Source organism: Bufo bufo, chromosome 1 (genome assembly GCF_905171765.1).
Source record: "Bufo bufo chromosome 1, aBufBuf1.1, whole genome shotgun sequence".
NCBI classification, from domain to species: Eukaryota; Metazoa; Chordata; class Amphibia; order Anura; family Bufonidae; genus Bufo; species Bufo bufo.
The window spans coordinates 235,425,273-235,440,964 of record NC_053389.1 but is presented as its reverse complement, the minus strand read 5'-3'; the positions used below and the strand labels follow the sequence as shown (position 1 = coordinate 235,440,964).

General features: G+C 43.6%; 1 protein-coding gene across 2 annotated transcripts in view; it reads right to left on the bottom strand.

Annotated features, from left to right (window-relative positions):
* KIAA1549 (KIAA1549 ortholog) overlaps positions 1-15,692 on the bottom strand; it is a 107,310-nt gene that overhangs the window by 17,682 nt on the left and 73,936 nt on the right. For both annotated transcript variants that reach the window (XM_040437335.1, XM_040437342.1), the window contains exons 3-6: positions 15,357-15,445; positions 6,739-6,916; positions 6,380-6,510; positions 1,815-1,998 (exon numbers count right to left, since the gene is read on the bottom strand). In XM_040437335.1, the coding sequence (XP_040293269.1) occupies positions 1,815-1,998; positions 6,380-6,510; positions 6,739-6,916; positions 15,357-15,445 (582 nt within the window). The remainder of the gene's footprint in view (positions 1-1,814; positions 1,999-6,379; positions 6,511-6,738; positions 6,917-15,356; positions 15,446-15,692) is intronic.

Below are 15,692 nucleotides of genomic sequence, written 5' to 3'. Positions count from 1 at the left end.
TTCCGGATGCCTTCTGTTTTTCACGTGGCCCCATTTATTTCTATAGGGCAGGGATGCTTGAAAAACACAATACAGAACATTTTTCCTGATATGATGAGAGATAAACAAAGCCACTGACATGAATAGGTCAGGATACGTTCCTGATGCTGTCTGATTTCATCCGGACAGAAAACTCACTTGGGTCAAAACCACTACTTCCTGTCGGTAAACGGAAACACTTAGGCCTCATGCACACCACCATATGTATTTTGCGGTCCGCAAAAAACGGATCCTCAAAAAATACGGATGACGTCCGTGTGCATTCGGTATTTTGCTGGCCCCTAATAGAAGAGTACTATCCTTGTGCATAATGCGGACAATAATAGGACATGTTCTATTCTTTTGTGTAACAGAAATACGGAAACGGAATGCACATAGAGTAACTTCTCTTTTTTTTGGGGGACCCATTGAAATGAATGTCTCTGTATACGGTCCGCAAAAAACCCAGAACGCACACAGAAAGAATATACGTTCGTGTGCATGAGGCCTTAATGTTTACATCCAGAGGCTAAAAACTCATCCGCATCTAAAACTTCTCACAGCAGAGGGTTTGTTACAGTTGTTTCTACTGAAGATAATCCTCTGTGAGCCAAACACACCAGCAGCACAAATCTGTCCTGTCCTGATGGTTTATTACAAAGCTATCAGTCTGGAGTCCAGACCAGAAGATCATCTAGACTGAATGCGACTGTAACAAATCCTAAACTGGAAGAAGTATTAAGTCTGCACAGTATTCAACCTCCATATTTAAACGTCAAGGATTTCATTCTCTAATAGCAAGCGGAGATCTTGAATATGACAATGAAACAAGTGCATTAGAAAGTTGCAGAGCTCAATGACATTGCGCAAAAGTTGCGTTGACTGCATGATACGTTTACCTGTCAGTTACGCCAACTGCGTCTGCAGTCACATGACAAACTGTCAGGAGCTGGATTTGGGGGTATTAGAGCCCCTCTTTCCCCCTTATCATTGTGTTTCTGGGACTGTGGGAAGGTCCTGACTGATGTTGTTTTTGTTCAGTCGATGTGTTATCCTGAGGGGCTTTGTCTGCGCTCACATCCACTGTGCACACAATGACATCAGTCGCTGCTGCGGATGTGAAACCCCTCAGAGGCTTAAATCAGCATGGCTAAAATAAAGGGCGACAATGACTTCATGGGCCACAGTCTAGTCTCGTACTTGGGGCCGCAACGTTTCTGTCAATGGTGATTCACGTCAGCTGCCAGCACATAACACACACCACAGCGCCGCTTCATACTTATAACATGTCACATCCAGAGCTGCATTCACAATTCTGCTGTTTTGTCCTGATGGGCTGCAGGACCTCACTTTTCCTTTCTATTCCGAGCTGCATCACTGTCTGTATAATGTGCTGTGGCATTACCACCAAGCACTATTCAGTCATCAGCTAAATTGTGACTGCAGCTCTGGATGTGATTGAAAGGTAAGACATGATGTAACAGCAGAATTGTGAATGCCGCTCTGGATGTGGAATTGTGAACACGATGTTAGGACAGCAAACCTTCAGCTTCCAATAATTTTATTGCTATAAGAATGGAAAACTTTAAGTTTCCGAGTGGAAAGATTGTGGAGTGGATACTACACATAATGGCATCCATACGATACGATGAAGCATCACTTCCTTTCTAAGCCCCACCCACATATGTTAAAACTCCACCTCTTCCTGCATGAAATGTCCCCTCCCCTTACTTCCATGCTCTCTAGTTGGTGCACAATCAGTTCCTGCACCCGGTGTAGAAATGATCGATACTCACGTTCTGCAATTTGCTTTACTGGGAACCCCAAGAAGAAGCTGAACTCCACCAGACTCAGGTTCCGCAGCTGATCGCTGACATCAGAACCGTTCAAGAAGCCACTACGTTCTCTGACAGCATAAGAGACAGTGACCGGGGCCTTCCAATATCCCAGTTGTGGAGAACTGGAACTAATGTTCACTATCTGCAAGAAAAGCAAAAATGTGAACAAATCTGAAGAAGCAAAATACACACATTGTAGGGTTTCAAGGACTTGTCCAATGTTTTACAAGTGATGGCCTAACACTCAGGATAGGCCATCACTATCTGATGAGCGGGTCCAACACCCCACTGAAGTCAGCACAGGAACAACACACTCCCCTCCGATTAGAAGCTGATGATCTCCAGGCTCCTCCTACTTGTTGAAGCTCCACCTCTCAGTCTAGAAGCTAGCCATGCACTGACTTCCTAATAAGGTCATGCTTACATTCAACAGCCACTCTCAACAAACAGAGCTGCAGTGTAAAGCATATGATACAGGGCTGAAAAGAAACCTGAGCCTCTCATAAAACAACTTTTGAGGTTGTTTGGACGGCACTCCGTGGTTGAGTTCCGGTGCTCAGCGGTAATAGCAATCAAGTTATAGGATATATAACCGCGGCACTCGATTTTGATAATCAGATATATTTATTAGATACTCCATCCAAATATAGACATAAGTTAAGGCCAACCTTTCGGTCTCATCCCGAGACCTTGATCACGGCCTGAAATAATACAATATTTGTAATATATATATCAGTATAATTGTGAAAATTTATATCATATACTAGATATAAGAAGAAGAAAATTAATGTTAACATATATATAAATAAATCCATATAATATATAGCGATGAAATCATGCCAGAAAATTGTAGAAGAAGAGATCATATATGGTGCGACAAATATATATATATATATATATATATATATATACACACAACAATATGTACAAACTATGCAGTTTAGAATGAACACCATAGGAATATAATGCAAAAAATGCAAAAATTGCAAAAAAATGCAAAGAAAGAAGAACGTAGGATGCAGAGTAGTGTAGCGGTCAGAAGAATCCTATTTTGTAGAACAGAGCCTGAAAAAAGAATTTATGTTTTGTATTTTATATAACTATAAGTATTGTTATAAGTTAGTCTTAGGGAAATGCTGTTTCTAGTTATAGTGGCATAGATGTATTAATATTCACATGGTCTATGGTAGGAATGTAATATATATGGTAAAGGCCTGTTAGTTATCAGGTAATACCTAATCACACATTGCCCCTAGGTGCCAGCAAGTTCGTCCATTGAACCAAAAAAAGGGGGGGGGGGAAGAAGGGGGGAGAAATGGTTGTTGGTTGTGCTCAATTCATATTCATATGACCAACAACCATTTTTCCCCCCTTCTTCCCCCCCCCCTTTTTTGGTTCAATGGACGAACTTGCTGGCACCTAGGGGCAATGTGTGATTAGGTATTACCTGATAACTAACAGGCCTTTACCATATATATTACATTCCTACCATAGACCATGTGAATATTAATACATCTATGCCACTATAACTAGAAACAGCATTTCCCTAAGACTAACTTATAACAATACTTATAGTTATATAAAATACAAAACATAAATTCTTTTTTCAGGCTCTGTTCTACAAAATAGGATTCTTCTGACCGCTACGCTACTCTGCATCCTACGTTCTTCTTTCTTTGCATTTTTTTGCAGTTTTTGCATTTTTTGCATTATATTCCTATGGTGTTCATTCTAAACTGCATAGTTTGTACATATTGTTGTGTGTGTGTATATATATATATTTGTCGCACCATATATGATCTCTTCTTCTACAATTTTCTGGCATGATTTCATCGCTATATATTATATGGATTTATTTATATATATGTTAACATTGATTTTCTTCTTATGATATCCAGTATATGATATAAATTTTCACAATTATACTGATATATATATTACAAATATTGTATTATTTCAGGCCGTGATCAAGGTCTCGGGATGAGACCGAAAGGTTGGCCTTAACTTATGTCTATATTTGGATGGAGTATCTAATAAATATATCTGATTATCAAAATCGAGTGCCGCGGTTATATATCCTATATCTCATAAAACAACTACCTAAAAGTTCAATAGACAATGGAGCTCATCAGTAGTAATACAGCACAGCACAAAATCAGCCAACAGCAGCTTAAAGCCTATGGACATCTTTGAAATGGGAAAAATGATTTTTGCATATGTTAGGCTCTTTCACACTTGCGTTATTGTCTTCCGGCATAGAGTTCCGTCGTCGGGACTCTATGCCGGAAGAATACTGATCAGGATTATCCTAATGCATTCTGAATGGAGAGTAATCCGTTCAGGATGCATCAGGATGTCTTCAGTTCCGGTACGGAACGTTTTTTGGCCGGAGAAAATACCGCAGCATGCTGCGCTTTTTGCTCCGGCCAAAAATCCTGAAGACTTGCCGCAAGGCCGGATCCGGAATTAATGCCCATTGAAAGGCATTGATCCGGATCCGGCCTTAAGCTAAACGTCGTTTCGGCGCATTGCCGCATCCGACATTTAGCTTTTTCTGAATAGTTACCATGGCTGCCGGGACGCTAAAGTCCTGGCAGCCATGGTAAAGTGTAGTGGGGAGCGGGGAGCAGTGTACTTACCGTCCGTGCGGGTCCCCGGGCGCTCCAGAGTGACGTCAGGGCGCCCCAAGCGCATGGATCACGTGATCACATGGATCACGTCATCCATGCGCATGGGGCGCTCTGACGTCATTCTGGAGCGCCCGGGGAGCCGCACGGACTGTAAGTATACCTCTCCCCCGCTCTCCGCTCCTACTATGGCAGCCAGGACTTTAATAGCGTCCTGGGTGCCATAGTAACACTGAAAGCATTTGGAAGACGGTTCCGTCTTCAAATGCTTTCAGTACACTTGCGTTGTTACGGATCCGGCAGGCACCTCCGGCAACGGAAGTGCATGCCGGATCCCAACAACGCAAGTGTGAAAGAGGCCTGTGGTTAACTTGATTAAACAAATAAAAGTGTCATAATGCAATCTAAATTCAATCATTGATATTTATTTGCTTCTAGTTGTAGACTTCTCACATGTAGGTCTTCCCCTCAGTAATACACGCTGGATTTGTGTGTCCAGAATGCTGCTGTCTTCCCTCTGCAAACAGCCTTGTATGTGCTTTCCTCCCTACCTACAGCCTAGGTGAGCTGCCCTACTTGGACTCCCCCCATCTGCCATGGATAACTTCTTCCACTTCCCTGCTGCTATCTCTTACCCTAACAGAAGGCAGATGGAGATCAGGAGCAGGGCACTGACAGATATACATCAGCAGCACCAGCAGCTAGGTGAAGGACTTAGGGTACTTTCACACTAGTGTTAAAGTTTTCCGGTATTGAGTTCCGTCACAGGGGCTCAATACCGAAAAAAACGCTTCAGTTTTATCCTAATGCATTCTGAATGGAAAGCAATCCGTTCAGTATGTATCAGGATGTCTTCAGTTCAGTCCCTCTTACGGTATTTGGCCGGAGAAAATACTGCAGCATGCTTCGGCATTTTCTCAAGGCCAAAATTTCGGAACACTTGCTGGAATGCCGGATTCCATTGAAATGTAGTAATGCCGGATTCGGTACACCGGATCTGGTTTCCCGTCTCTTTAAATCTGTGAAAAAAATAAAATACCGGATCCGTTTTTCTGGATGACACCAGAGAGACGGATCCGGTATTTCAATGCATTTGTCAGACGGATCCGCATCCGGACCCAGAAACAAATGCTATCCGTTTGAATATGGATTTCCGGATCCAGGAGGCAGTTCCGGCGACGGAACTGCCTGCCGGAATCCTCTAACGCAAGTGTGAAAGTACCCTGACACACATTTTGCAGAAGCAAAATTCTACAGAAACTTTATAGCATTTTATAGATCACTGATTTATATAGCCCATTGTAACCAGTTAGATGTTCCTCCCATTGCAGCACCCCTTCCCAATCATCACATAGTACTATCATCTGTGCTGTTAACTCCGGCAATCTGTTTCAGTGGAGGAACAGACTGCCGGAGTTTACTGTATCTGGCATAGCTGGACACCACCATGCACCGTTGGATATCCATTCACTGTAATGGGATCCGGCCACTTGCCGGCTTTTGGGCAGACAAAAAATGCTGAGTTGTATTTTTACTCCGTCCAAAAGCCATCATTTACGCCGGATACAGTGAATTCCGGCAGTCTGTTCCTCTGCTGGAACACACTGCTGGAATTAAAAGCGCAGATGTGAACCCAGCCCTACTGTGCTGGGACCGTGGTCACTGGGTTGGAGGCGTGGTCACTGGGTTGGAGGCGTGGTCACTGGGTTGGAGGCGTGGTCACTGGGTTGGAGGCGTGGTCACTGGGTTGGAGGCGCGGTCAATGGCCTGGAGGCGCGGTCAATGGCCTGGAGGCGCGGTCAATGGCCTGGAGGCGCGGTCAATGGCCTGGAGGCACGGTCTCTAGTATTTATAGATAAATGTAACTTTGTAGAGACAGTATAAAAAGAACTTTACCTGGATGGTGAAATTCTCGCTTTCTTGGCGCAGTCTCCTAACTTCGTACAACGCCAGTGTTAACCCCTTCTGTATCTGTTCACTGAACGTGCAAAGTCTGATGTCCACCAACTGCGGCACAAACTGCAGCACTGCACGTGGAAAGATGGATATAAACGTCCGACAAGTAAACCGTAAAACGCGTATAAAATAAAACTTGCCATAATATGCACTTCAGAACTACTTGTCAACATCATGCAGCTTATAGATCTACTAGGAATGTCTGCCAAAAGTATAGGTAACAGACCATGCTGGGAGTTGTAGTTTCGCCACACCTGGCCAGTTGCAGTTCAGCTCATTATTGCTCACAAAGACCTCACCTGTTTGAACGTGGAACCTCAGATCCAATCCCATAAATGCAGTCTGCAGGGAAAGAATGGGAGGAAATCTTCCAATAACAAGATTGCTCCTGCTCAAGACATGACCAACTGCGATCGCTGTGTAAATGACAGGACCAGACGTCACCATGAACGAGTAACGGTCGGACACTGAATAGACCTGTGAGTGAGAGAATGGTACATATCATTACTGAGGGGTGCACCTTGAAATTCACTGTAGTACCACCAGCCACCAGCAGGTGTCAGTACATGCAGCAATGACAACCGCATAGTATATGATGCGTCTCATTAGATTATCAGCAGATGTTTTATTATTGGAGATAACACATGGAAGCCTCTGTCAGCACAGTCACTCTCTGGAGCTTGCAAGTTTTCACAGCGTTAATTGTGTAGCTGCATTTATATTACCCGTCCCTCTGAGAAACTGTTGCTACCGGTGGACATCAGGGCACCGAGTACAACAGTAACAGCAAAGGGCCCACGGGACCGGAAAGAAAACAGACTCAAGCGTCACGCAACAATCAGTAACAAGCTGGGCGAATTATTACACATTTCATTTCTGTCACTGCCCCATACAAGACCAGCACACCTCTCTCCTGACATACTTTGTGCTGCTGGAGATACTGCTCCTTCCTGACACACTCTGTGCTGCTGGGTTTACGGCTCTTTCTGTAACTCTCAGTCTATGAACTACCACAGGATCAGCCCTCTTCTCCTCTGACACACTCTGTGCTGCTGGGCACGCTGCTCATTCCACAATGTATCACTCCTTCTGTCAACTCCCACAAGGTCAGCCCACTCCACTCCTTAAATACTCTGTGCTGCAACGGGGACACTGCTCCTTCCATTTCATAACTGTCAGTCTGTGGCTTTCCAAAAGTTCTGCTGCTCCTCTACTGAAATACTCTGAAATGTACATAGCAGAAAGTTCCCAGCAGCACAGAGTATTTCAGGAGCAGCTGATCTTTTGGTAAGCTACAAACTAAAAGTTATACAGTGGAAGGAGCATAATCTTCTCAGCAGCAGAAAGTATTTCAGGAGAGGAGTGTGCAGATCTTGAGGACGATCACATACTAAGATTTACATAGTGGAAAATGAAATACTACTAGACACTAAACTAGGATTTATGGATAAATTTAGATATGAACAATTACGTCACGCTATACACCACACGGATAATAAGAACTATTTGAAGATAGTAAAAAACACTTTTTTAGATGATTGCCACGACATGACATTCAACACGTCTATATCGCACATTTATGTTAAGTTAAAATATGAATACACAAAAACTATCACTTTTAGAGGTGAGGATAAATGGGAAAGAGATTTACAGAAGGGGGAACCCATTTTTTGGAATATTGTTTATAGAAATATTAAAAGATCGACTCCATACCATTTATAAAGATAGGAAACAGAACTGCTATAAATGTAACAAAGACAGAGGAGATTATAAACACCTGCTGTGGGAATGCCCAGGGATAAATCAATACTGGATCAAAATATTTCGGAAACTGCAGGACTGTTCCCCGATGAAGTACCAGGCATGCATTGATTATGCTATTCTGGGGATTTTCCCAGAGACAGATCAAAATAAAACCGAGCAGACACTCTGGTTACGGGGCACAGCACTAGCCAAAATAATAATTGTTAAACATTGGGGCACAATGAAATACCCCAGTTTTTGGGAGTGGATGGAGTGGATGAACAGGGTTAGGCAGTATGAACACATATTAGCCCAAACAGCTCGGAAAAAGGTAACCTGGCAGCGGATCTGGGGTAACTGAAAACAATGATAGTTGATGTAGATATGGAACAGAAATAATAATGAATTAACAATCAATGTAGACACGGCAGCTCCGCGGAAAGAAAAGGGGGGGTGGAGGGAGGGACAAAAAAAAAAAAAAAAGATTTACATAGTGGAAGAGTCTCCAGCAGCAGTGACTTCACAAAAGATTGGCAAACTCCTTTCCTGAAACACTCTGTGCTGCTGAAACCCTGCTCCTTAGGCCTCATGCACACGGCCGTTCAGTTTTTTTGTGGTCTGCAATTTGCGGAACGGAACGGGCGGCCCATTGTAGAAATGCCTATTCTTGTCCGCAAAACGGACAAGAATAGGACAGGTTATATTTTTTTTGCGGGGCTACGGAACGGAGCAACGGATGCGGACAGCACACGGAGTGCTGTCCGCATCTTTTGCGGCCCCATTGAGGTGAATGGGTCCGCATCCGAGCCGCAAAAACTGCGGCTCGGATGCGGACCAGAACTACGGTCGTGTGCATGAGGCCTTAAACTGTGTAACTCTGTCTGTGATGTGCTTCAAGATCGCAACACGTTTTTCCTGTCATACTCTGTGCTGCTGGTATTCTGCTTCTTACACTATGTAATTCTCCATCTATGACCTCCGAGATCAGCACACCCTCTCTTGTTCTCCTGTAATACTCTGTGCTGCTGGAACCCTGTACATTCCACTACATAACTACTGTCAGTCTGGGGCTCCCCAAATGATCAGCACACCCTCTCCTGTAATACTCTGTGCTGCTGGAACCCTGTACATTCCACTACATAACTACTGTCAGTCTGGGGCTCCCCAAATGATCAGCACACCCTCTCCTGTAATACTCTGTGCTGCTGGAACCCTGTACGTTCCACTACATAACTACTGTCAGTCTGGGTCTCCCCAAATGATCAGCACACCCTCTCCTGTAATACTCTGTGCTGCTGGAACCCTGTACGTTCCACTACATAACTACTGTCAGTCTGTGTCTCCCCAAATGATCAGCACACCCTCTCCTGTAATACTCTGTGCTGCTGGAACCCTGTACGTTCCACTACATAACTACTGTCAGTCTGTGTCTCCCCAAATGATCAGCACACCCTCTCCTGTAATACTCTGTGCTGCTGGAACCCTGTACGTTCCACTACATAACTACTGTCAGTCTGTGTCTCCCCAAATGATCAGCACACTCCTCCCTTGAAATATTGTGTGCTGTTGGGGGACCCTGCTTCTTCCTCTATGCAGCTTTTAGTCTGCAGCCCCCCTCTGCTGTGACCAGTCCAGATCTGCTAAGCTAGGGTTTCTATCATCGCTGCCTTTGAGGGCTGGCACTTTCCATGAATTTAAGGCTTCCTCCAATAGACGGCTGCGGTCTCCAAGCTGAGGATATGCCGGAGAATCTGCTGCTTATCTATAATGTATCTGACCGCTTCTATATTTGTCTCCTGATAAATAATATATCTGAGCTCTTCTAAGGTTATTCTTAGAGGGAAAGCAGCGGGAAATGAAGGAAAATCGCTGTGATCTGTAAGAACGGAGGGCATCAGACCTGAGGCGTACACGTGTTCTGAAGAGGAAGAGCGAGGGAAACACTACAGCACCCAGTGTGAACGTTAACCACGTCATCATCTGCTGCTGCACCATCTAAGGACACTGCTCCTTCACCCATCATTTCCTATAACGAAATGAGCTGTCAGAATGCTAGGAGTTGTAGTTCTACTGCAGCTGAAGAGTAGGCTCGTCCACAGAACGTATGCTGATACTATACAGACTTTTGGCTGTAGTAGGCACCAGATCCTCGGGACGCAGTCGGAGATGCCCGCCTCCTCCTAGCAAATTCAAGACAAACCAGTCCATTACATTTAGGGCTCATGCACACGACCGTTGTAGTTTTGCGGTCCGTTTTTCACGGATCCGTTGTTCCGTATCGGGGGGGGGTTTTTTCTCTGATTTAAGTCCTCTTCCGTTCCGTTATTCCACAAAACATATCCGTATGGTTTCCATATACGATCCGTTTTTTGCAGATCGGAAACGGAAACAGTAACTTATTAATCACCATACACATGAGCAATATGGGCTGGGCATAGCATTTCTACATCTGCAAAATACGGATAAAATACAGATGACATACGGATGTGTTCCTTGTGCGTTCCGTATTTTTTGCGGACCCATTGACTTGAATGGGGCCTCGCACCGTGATTTGCGGACAATAATAGGACATGCACTACTTTTTTGCGGAACGGAAATACGGAAAACGGAATGAACACGGAGTACCTTCCGTTGATTTTGTGGACCCATTGAACGCAAAAAAAAACGTAATGGAAGCGGAAAGAAAATACGTTCATGTGCATGATCCCTTACTGAGATCTCAAAGTTTTAACACCCAAACGCTCTTCAAGAGTTTGCAAGGACCTCTTCGAGTATCTAGTGCAGATCTCAAAGTCTGCTCCCGATTCTACCGGCCATTCTATGTATGAGCTACACGTTCACATCTGTGTAGTGATGGGAAAAATAGCACTGCATGTTGTGCCGTCTTTCCCGGAAAACGATGGACACCTCAGCGGAACCCAATAGAACCCACTGTAGTCAAGGGGGTCCACCTGCCACCTGTGGTATCTGTTGTGCAACTGATGCAGCTATGCAACCTGGTTACCATTACAAGCAGAAACCACAATGCAAAATTGTCAATGGCTCTGGGACTTTCTAATTGACTTTGTGTTCCAGTTCCACACCAAGATCTTTGCTTGCTGTCAAAGAATGAAAACCCTATGGCTTAAATCTAAAGACCCCTCCAAACCTAGCCTGGCTCAGGTGGATACAATTGTATTTCCAATCCTCTGGCAACAGCACAAATCACTCTCCAGCTCAGTTTGCTACAATGTATCAGTGCAGGTAGAAGGTATCAGTCTGGAGTCCAGGCTGTCTACACTCATACATTCTAGAAATCCCTCAGCTTGTCATATTTGTCTTGAGATTTCCCTTCATTTCTCAGCTGATATTCCCATACAGTTTGGTGGTATGTCACATTACAGAGTGTTCACAGGTTATCACTGGAAGCCATTCCTTCTGACACTTAGTAATTAGATGACTGTAAATAGAGGCGTGAAGGGGAATAAATCAGCTGCTGTGCTGCATGCAACATTGGAGCGATGACGTTGGAATGTAGGATATATATAGACCATCAATCCACATGAATGACAGTGTTATTATACTGGGCATATCACTGCGGACACTGGTCCTGAGTTACATTCTATATTATACTCCAGAGCTGTACTCACTATTCTGCTAGTGGAGTCACTGTGTACATACATTACTTATCCTGAGTTACATCCTGTATTATACTCCAGAGCTGCACTCACTTTTCTGCTAGTGGAGTCACTGTGTACATACATTACTTATCCTGAGTTACATCCTGTATTATACTCCAGAGCTGTACTCACTATTCTGCTGGTGGAGTCTGCTGGTGGAATCTCTGTGTACATACATTACTTATCCTGTACCGATCCCGAGTTACATCCTGTATTATACTCCAGAGCTGCATTCACTATTCTGCTGGTGGAGTCACTGTATACATATATTACTTATCCTGTACTGTTCCTGAGTTACATTCTGTATTATATTACAGAGCTGCACTCACTATTCTGCTGGTGGAGTCACTGTATACATATATTATTTACTCTGTACTGTTCCTGAGTTACATTCTGTATTATACTCCAGAGCTGCATTCACAATTCTGCTGGTGGAGTCACTGTGTACATACATTACTTACTCTGTAATGTTCCTGCGTTACATCCTGTATTATACTCCAGAGCTGCACTCACTATTCTGCTGGTGGAGTCACTTTGAAAAAAAAAATGTACTGCCTGTGAGGATACCAAGCTGGCTTAGTAATGTCCCGGTGGGGACGTACAGATGTGGCACATGTATTGCCTGTAATTTCATCTTGCAAGGCAGACAATTTACGTGTACAAATACGGGCAAAATATTTGATATTCGATCATTTATTAATTGTAAAACCTCCGGACTGGTTTATGTTATCACATGTATGTGTGGAATCCAGTATGTGGGTAAGACCACCCGAGAATTCAGGAGGCGCATTGGGGTACATCTGGGTGATGTTAGGAATGACAATGATACCCCAGTGGCTAAACACATAAGACAATTACAATCTTCTCCACCCTGGATTGTCTATCTCAACAATAATGTGCATAAAATATGTGAATCCCTTCTGGGGATGTATTCAGTGACATAAATTCCAATAGTTGGACAATAATGTCTGTGGTATTTACATTATCTACATCTATATCCACATGACTAATTAGGTATTATTTGAGTTATCAAACATAAAAAATTATCTAGTATCTCAAAATCAATCCAAATGCCTTGTCCCTATCAGAAATAATGATAACCCTAACCCCCCCGCCCGTTATTTTATATCTACGCAGCATCCATCCAACAGGCTGCAGACCGGCAGGGAACGGGTTACAAACCTTAGTTCAGAGTCTCCCGACCAGGTCTGTAATGGGATTGGGCTGCTCTTTCACAATGGGTGGGGTATAGGCTTCTTAAACATCACGTGTGAGCGCGTGCGTCATGGCCATACTAGTGCCAGGCGCGCGACCACTCAGTATCAGTAGTGTTTGCGCTCCTGCTCCACGTGTAAAGAACGCGATACTACGCGCGGCCTCTCAACATCAGAAGGGACCACGCTTATCTCGTATAGGCTCATGTCAGCAGAGCTATCGTAACCTCACACCACCAGAGGGGGCCACATTTGAGGCTTATGTTAGCAGAGCTATTGTGACCTCACACCACCAGAGGGGGCCACATTTGAGGCTCATGTTAGCAGAGCTTTTGTGACCACACACCACCAGAGGGGGCCACATTTCCCTTGTTAGGTGCTTTTGTAACGCTCTTAGGGAGCATTCACACGACCGCGTTTTTCTTCCGTGTCCGTTTTTACGGACAATGCATGGACCCATTCATTTCTATGGGTCCACAAAAATTGCGGAATGCCTTTCATTGTCATCCGTGTGCTGTCCGTTCCGTGTGTCCGTTGCTTTTATTTTAGAACATGTCCTATACTTGGCCGCAAATTGCGGTCCGTGGCCCCATAGAAAGTCATTGGGTCCGTAAAAAACGGATAGCACACGGAAATGCATCCGTATGTCATCCGTTTTTTGCGGACCCCTGGACTGAAAACATTCTAGGAAACCCCATTTCAGTCCCATTTCAGTTTTTTGCGGACCGTGAAAATCTGATGACACACGGAAGTCCATATTATTCGGACTTACGGAACGGAGACGGAAAGATAACTGAAGACATACGGAACACACGGATCCGTGATTTGCGGACCGCAAAACCAACACTGTCGTGTGAATGCTCCCTTAATTTGATTCAATGTGTCCAGGAGATGGTTACAACATATGAACATCACCGGACACAGTTAGTTGATTCTATACAAACAGAAATTGGTCGTGAGTATGTCTTGTACTCCTGATGATCCAGCGGTGGCTGGAGAAACGAGTCAAGTGAATTAGATGCAAAAGATCTAGCGACATTTATATCAATACTTATTTAGGCACCAGAGAATAGTCCTAATAAGATCTATAATTATCTAGACCACTGGATGCTGGAGGATACCCAGTCAGGTTGGATGCAAGGACTCTGCAGTCCTTCTGACACACAATATAAAGGGTTCCAGCATTCCAGTTACTAGAGCCTGGGATACAAAGGGTATCATTGCCCATGTGAAGATTTGAACATATATCACAAATAAAGATTTTTTTGGTTATTGGTTTTAGTATCCACACAGGCAGTGAATTTTTATTAGACTTGGATACGGTATCAATATATAAGATTGTTTTTAGAGATTTCTGGAGTCATTTTGTACATACATTACTTATCCTGTACTGATCCTAAGTTACATTCTATATTATACTCCAGAGCTGCACTCGCTATTCTGCTGGTGGAGTCACTGTGTACATACATTACTTATCCTGTACTGATCCCAAGTTACATTCTATATTATACTCGAGAGCTGCACTCACTATTCTGCTGGTGGAGTCACTTTGTACATACATTACTTATCCTGTACTGATCCTGAGTTACATCCTGTATTATACTCCTGAGCTGCACTCACTATTCTGCTGGTGGAGTCACTGTCTACATACATTACTTATCTTGTACTGTTCCTGAGTTACATTCTATAGAATACTTCAGATCTGCACTCACTATTCTGCTGGTGGAGTCACTGTGTACATACAATACTTATCCTGTACTGATCCTGAGTTGCATTCTATATTATACTCCAGAGCTGCGCTCACTATTCTGCTGGTGGAGTCACTGTGTACATACATTACTTATCTTGTACTGTTCCTGAGTTACATTCTATGGAATACTCCAGAGCTGTACTCACTATTTTGCTAGTGGAGTCACTGTGTACATACATTACTTGTCCAGTACGGATCCTGAGTTACATCCTATATTATACTCCTGAGCTGTAGTCACTATTCTGCTGGTGGAGTCACTGTGTACATACATTACTTATCCAGTACGGATCCTGAGTTACTTCCTGTAAGACAATGTGGAGCTGCACTCACTATTCAGCTGCATCAAAGCTGTAACGTCCCAACATAAAAAATTTTCTCGAAGCTTGCCCTGGTTATTTGTAATTCAGCTTTACACCAGGCATGTAACAAGCTATATGCCCCCCTAACTATAGGAGAACAACTAAAACTCTTTGTTGTCCACATCTCTGCTGCCTCTATTCTGCTCTCTAGCCATGGGGTTGAACAGCTCCATCATATTTAATTACACTCACCTCCAGTTCCACAGATCGGCTAAAATGTATCATCAGCGTTTCCTTGATTAAATTGGTGATATTCTCGATATTTGACCCTCGTGCCAGAACTAAAACAGAAATACAAATGGTTAATACTGCAGTACTGTATGTTGGACAAATGGAGACCACTGAGTTAGAGAACAACCCAATGACATGTTCTTCTGTCAATTTCTGAAGAACCTGAGTTTTTGGGTCTTTAAAGGAAGACTCACATAGACCCTAGTTTTGTGTAGCACTATTTCATGACTAAGATACTTTCATATTGCACCAGGAAACTGCCCCCTAATTTAAAACAGCTCAGCTAAGCTTTAAAGA